The sequence below is a fragment of the Eurypyga helias genome, unplaced genomic scaffold (assembly GCF_000690775.1).
Source record: "Eurypyga helias isolate BGI_N326 unplaced genomic scaffold, ASM69077v1 Scaffold31950, whole genome shotgun sequence".
NCBI lineage: Eukaryota > Metazoa > Chordata > Aves > Eurypygiformes > Eurypygidae > Eurypyga > Eurypyga helias.
The window spans coordinates 1-6236 of NW_010226795.1; the positions used below are offsets into that span (position 1 = coordinate 1).

At 49.8% G+C, this 6236-nt stretch overlaps 1 protein-coding gene across 1 annotated transcript; it reads left to right on the top strand.

Annotated features, from left to right (window-relative positions):
• Positions 1-215: 215 nt before the first annotated feature.
• Positions 216-4693, top strand: LOC104511837 (WD repeat-containing protein 93-like; the record flags this gene model as incomplete). Its single annotated transcript, XM_010154607.1, has 7 exons — positions 216-298; positions 587-746; positions 1227-1443; positions 2148-2208; positions 2944-3100; positions 3223-3403; positions 4576-4693. Coding segments are annotated over 7 exons (977 nt in total), but the record flags the coding sequence as incomplete, so codon positions are not given.
• Between the last annotated feature and the right edge of the window lie 1543 nt (positions 4694-6236).

The following is a 6236-nucleotide window of genomic DNA, read 5'->3' on the forward strand; positions in this document are numbered from 1 at the left end:
CCCCCGAAAAGATGAGGGGGCACACAGGCAAGATCAAAGTAACAGACAAGGGGAGAGTTTGTTGTGGTTTATTTTCTGTGTGAGCAGAGTTTCTGTAAGTCTGGTCAGGGAAACTGTGAGAGCTCTACTGAAAGCTTTCTAATGGTATTTTGGTATCCTGGATTGTTATTTTCTTTGTCTCCTCCTCCTCTTTGTTGTCCCCTTCTCTGTACCAGATGTTCCAGCTGGCATCAGTGTGCACTGGCATGGAAACCACAATCTCTGCTTTTACTTACTTAACCGTCCACTCAAGGAGAAAGTGGGTAAGAAAGTCTTGTTTCCTTGCAGAGCACTCTGTGGGGAGTGGGAGTGTTCAGTGGCCAGTGGCTGTCATTCAGTCTGATCTTCATGATTCAGGGAAATGAGAAATGGGGAGCAGAGCTGCCCTGTATCTTCTAGGTTAGGCTGGATTATAGGGCTCCATGTTGCACAGGCTGGCAGTACTTTGAGTGAAGCCACTGTGGCAGAAGACTCCAGAATGGTGCATGTTTTATTGCGAAACTGGAAGCTGGTACCATGAAGGAGGATGCTTTGCACCTTCCTACAGTTATCTGTCTTCATGTCCTTCTGTTGTGCAACTGATCCAAAACCTGATGTTGTGTGGCCATGTGCAGCTCCGATTGCATGCTCGGCTGTCAGCTCTTGCTCCAGGTATCTGGCACTGGCATGTGAAGATGCAACAATAACTATTTGGGATAAACACCTAGGTGAGCTTGCCTTTTGGGAACTATGTATTGGGATCACAGTAGATAAATTACTCCCTTTCCTTGGAGTCTGACGCTCTGGCTTGGTGTGAACAGGGGACTGGCAGTGGGTTTACAAGCAAATATGAACACAGTCCGGACTCACTTCTTCATGGGATGCTTGGCCAGCAGCTGCCAGTGCAGTGTGACTGCCTTAACCCTGACAGAACCATTCCCATCCGCAGCAATGCAGGGGCTTTGAACTGCTGCAGAGAGGACTGAGGCCTGTCTTGCCCTGAGATCATCTCTGAGACTGTTGTGGCATCCCAGTCCAAGCTGCCATCAGTGCTAGTGTCAGCCTGCCATGATGCAGTGATTCTCCCGAACAATAGTTCTGGTGGCTGCTGTCCCTTAGCAGGCCTTAGTCCAAGCTAAGTTTTCCTTGGATAAATTGCCAGTTCCTTTTCCTTCCTAAACTGCTATCTTTTTTTTTCTCTCCCCCAGGATACCCACTGTCTGTGACTGCCATTCTAGAGGAACGTCTCATCCGTAGTATCCACTTCCTGCGGCATTCTGCAGATGCCAGTGATGAGACACCTTGTCCTGGTACAGATCCTGCCTGTCCCATTGTGCAGCTTCTAGTGCTATGTACAGACAGCTCTTTGTACTTGGTGAAAGCACCGAGGGCCAGGCAGTCCAGCATCACACTCCTGGCAGACAGGTGAGGTAGACTCTGATAGGCCTCACCCCAGCCAAAGAAACCTGTGTTATAGTGGTCAGATCCAGCAAGGAGGCCCAAATTTCTGAGGGGAAGAGAACTTCTGCTTTCACCCAGATAGCTCTGCTGTGCTGTTGTCAGCAGCAAGTGTGGTTTTCCTAGGAGTCAGTTCCAGTGCTAAAATCCAATGGTTCTGCTGGCATTAGGGGTGTTTCTGGTTTCTTCCCTGCACTAGAACACAAGTGCTTGTAGTACTGCACCCAGGGGTGATATTCAACTAAATGGGTTTCTGCCAGGTATCCAGGAGAATTTTTTCTTCTCTCTTCTGCCCTTGCCAGAATAACTTCCCCCTAGAAGTCAGAATAAGCATTTCTCACTCACTCCCTATCAGTTTTATGCTCACTTATCCCCTTGGTTTGAGGAGAAGGGTCAGCTTTGGGGAAGCTGCTGCTTTCCTAGCTATGGTTTCATGTCTCCATGACAGGCAGAGAATTTATATCTCCAATATTGTTCCTTAAGCAGGTATGCAAAGGACAATCCTTGGGGGTTTCCTGCCCAGGAGGAGACAGGCTTTGTTGCCACAGGGAAGGGGTTTGGCTGGAACTTTATGCCAGCCCGTGTACCACAAACTACCACTGTCATTACTACAGCCTCTCAGTACATGCCAGGTACATGAAACAGTAGTATAAGTCAAGTCTGTTTTACAGGCCTGAAGATCCAAACCTTGCTGTCAGCGCAGTGGTGCCTGTCCTGGCATTCCCCAGTGCTGTGAGTATTGCTGTCAGCTCTCTTAAGGGAACACAGGTCCCTGGCCTAGGATCCTGTTTCCAGTAATGGCTGTAACTGGATGCCTAAAAGATAAAGAACAGAGCAATCAGATATGGTGCTGCCCTCACATCCTTTCCCAGCCTCCAGCTTTTTTTAGCTCAGGGACTTCCTGCACTAGTTACAGACCTATATGTAGCTGGTAACTCTCAAAGCATTTTTCTTCCATGATCTTACTATCAACTTGCACTCGTGTCCTCTAATGAGGTGGGAGGCACTGGAGGCCCTGTGCACGTGGGCATGTCCAGCTGCAAAGATGAGAGGGTCCAGACACAAAGCTTCAGGCATCGGGATCAAATAGGAGAGGGCATCATGATGAGGAGAAGTTGCAAGCACCAGTCCAGCCAGGCCTTTCAAGTGGCCTCCAAGTTCTCCAGGTTTCAGGTGGCGTGGAGAGAAAAGGACTAAAAGCTGCTCGCCAGAGCCGGCCATACAGGAGGCTGGATCTATTTAATTTCTGCCCTGCCCTGCTGCCCCTTTCCAATCCAACCTGCAGCAATTCCAGTTCAGGTTCCCTGCACGACCTGAGCTTGGTCTGCTGTGGGCCTGTGACTACTGGGCAGGCAAAGAAAACAGCATCATTGCTGGGGATGTGAAGTCCTGGATGTCATTCCATGTCCTTTCCAGGAAATGTTTTTTACTTCTTTTACATATATTGCTGTCGACTTGCTGTTTCAGGCCCTGGTCTTCTCCTGGGATGGCAGAGTGTCCCTGATGAACACTGCCACATCGCAGATTGTCTACTGCTTCAGTATTCCACCCTCTCACGTTGTAGCATCGCCCTGGCAGCCAGTGTTCATAGTGGATCATGTGAATTGGTGCTTGCTGCTTCGAGGTGGGTAGCACCTGGAAGTGGGCTTAGATACATGGGTGCCTTCAGCTGTGCACTGATCCTTGATAGTTCTTCTTCTGGGATGACTTCCGATGCAACAGTCCACTGTTCTTGTTTCTGGCTAGGAGATAAGCAGCAGCAGGCAGATGCATTGGGACAGAGCAGAGCCAGTCACAGCACCATCTTCCTTTTTGACTTCAACTCCTACCCACTGAAGGAGGCTTTCCCAAAGGAACCAGATTTGCCTCTCAAATCCTTGCAGAACCTGCCATGGATGGAGAGATGTAACATTTTCTTACGTGATAGGTAAGGTTCTCCTTCTGCCTGTTAGCTAAGTGCACCTGCATTACTGCAAGCTGTGGTGTTGCTCAGGTCCATGCAAGGTCTCACCCTGGAACTTCTGGGTTCTTCTGTGTGTGCTGTGACAGATTTATGTCTGGTTAAGGTTGCTGTTCATGTAGTTGGATTGCTGACAGCCACCCAGAACCCTTCCTCCTCTCCATTCTGTCCTTCCTAGAACAAGTTAACAGCTGTAAATCAGGATGCCTGGGGCAGGCTTGTCATTCCAGGTGGAGAGGGCTTGCTGGTTCTGATGTGCTTTTGTGCAAAGCAAGATTGTGCAAGCTTCTCAGGCAACACAATCCTCACTTAAGTGTCTGCGACTTCCTTTTGAGCCCATAGCCAGGCAGAGCTGGGATCTCTTTGCACCTTTCTCCTCCCCTCCATTCTAGCTTCATTTGATGTTTAAGTAGATTTGTGTTGGAGATTTCTCGGTTTGAGGAGGTACCCAGCACCCTCAGGCCGAGGTTGCAGTTTAGCTGATGCATTGAGTCCATGCCGTCACTAGATGGCAATGTGACATCTCTTATTCTGCAACCTTTCCCTTGAATTACTCCTTTTGGGAACCTGGAACCAGATCCGTGCCACTGACACTCCGTTTGTTCTTTCCACTCTGCCTTAATTCTCCAATTTGAAATGGAACAGGTGGGGGCAGGTATGACCTTACAGTACATATTTCCTTATAGCCTTCCCTAATTCCTTGTCTCCAGGGTGAATCCTGTGGTGTTGTCTCACTAGTTAAGTGCAGAAAAGTTTTGTCCTATGCTACCAGTTCTGTCCCTCCTTCTCATAAGACTGGAGAGAAGACTCTTGCCTGCTTTATACCAGAAAAACTGGGGAGACATCACCTCCAGGGATATCCTTCTCCCTGGGTACTGAGAGTAGAGCAAATATAACTGAAGTGAGACCTGTGTCTATAGAGGCTAACAGGCAAGGAGAATGGAGGTCATTGCTGCCAAAAGCAGTGAACTTGAGTGCTGAGCATGAGAGGGAATCACTGAGGTTTTTTGGACACAGGAAATCTGAGCTGCTTCATTTGTAGTGAGCCCCAGGGACCCTTGGGGGAATCAGGCTAAGGTTGTCTGAGCACTGGGGGAATGGCAGGGATTGTTTTAACCACCCTTTTCTTCCCTCGTTAGGCAGCAGAGCCTGCTGGGACTCAGGGAGCAGTTGCCTGAGTACTGGAGTCAGCTTCAGGCACAAGCTGCTGCCATGGACAAGGAGAGAGCGAAAGCGACGGGACAGAAGAAACCATAGTCAGCCTTGCATCCCGAGGACCAGGCTCTGCACTATCACAGTCCTGCAGACCCACGGTCCAGCACTGATACGTTGACAGCAACTCTATTCAAATCTATCCTGATGCTTTCCAGCCCGGGGCAATTTGTCACCTGGGATGGCTGCTTGCCTGCCACTGCTCAGGCACAATGATCTGTGCCTTGCCTCTCTCCTTGCCTAACCCTCAGCCTGTTCCAGCAGTGTTCAGGCCCTCCCCATCAAACACTGCTGATGGAAGAGGCCCAGCACCCATGTGGGTCAGCTAAGACGTTATGCTGGATCTCTGAGTCCTCCCAGAGACCTGGAGCATCAGAGCAGGATGGTATGTTACAATGTCTCTCCTTAATAAAGCCTTTTCTCCAGTAAATGTCTATTACTCTTCACAGGGCTGGCATTTTATCAGACTGTTGTTCTGTCCTTCTGTGGCTGGGGCTCCCCAGTGTGTCTCATCTTCTGCGGTGACCTGGATGAGCAGGCAGCAGCATCCTTGTGCTTAGCAAGAGACCTGGTCTTTTCCAACCAGGCAGAAAATTGGCCATGAAGGTGGCACCCTCAGAGCATAGCAGGGCCAAAGCAGGAGTGACACTGCAGTGTGTCAGGCTTGACCCAGGCTGTTCCTCAGTCTGGTTGTTTCTTTTGACTTCGAGGCACATTTTGGGTGAGACTACTTAGGAACTGAAGTCTGCAGATGTGCAGACAAGCTCACTGCAAGCAGGTCAGGCTAGAACTGGTGTTAGAGCCAAAAATTGTTTCCACTGAGGATCAGGTCAGATGCTGGGCGGGGTTTAGAGAAGTCAGGGCTGTGCTGAGCCAAAGACAGGCCAGGAGCATGGCCAGCATGTTGGTCAAAGGCCATAAAAGCTGAAGCACCCCTCCTATGGGCAACCCAGAACAAAGAACTAGCAGGGGCAGTGCAAGGCCCAGCTACAAACACGCATGTACTTGTTTCTTACTGCAGAAGTGTGTTGTTACCCTGTATACCTGACCGATGGGGCAATAAACTATGCAGGGTCTCCAGTCAGTCTTTCACTGGTCATCATTTTCAGGCCTGTTGTCCCATGGCAGCCTCGAGACTTTAGCTGCAGCGTTTGGTTGCTCAGCTGGGGGTTGTCAGCATAACTGCATTTTGCACTGAGCATCTTTGCTGCTCCTCAGACAGCCAGGGGCCCTCTGGAACGGAGGGGCTTTAGGAGAGGGGACCCAAACCATCCATTCTTGAGCACAGCAAACATATGCTTTCTTGAGCATCAAAACAACGAGCAAGCCTCAGTCTTTTTACAGCTGATTGTGCTTCCAAGGTGACTGCCTAATCCACGAAGAATCTGACAAATCTGCCAGCAACCACTCTGATCTGTGTGCATGAGCGAGCCGTATTTTTTCCAGGTCTCTCTCTAACTACGCCCCGCGCCCCTCCCCCCGAAGTTCAGTAGAGCATCAGTGCAGGGTTCCAGGGGTTCAGCACAGACTGAGTTACGTAGACACTCCCACACCATGGTCCTCTTTCAGTTTTTCATAGCAAGTTGTC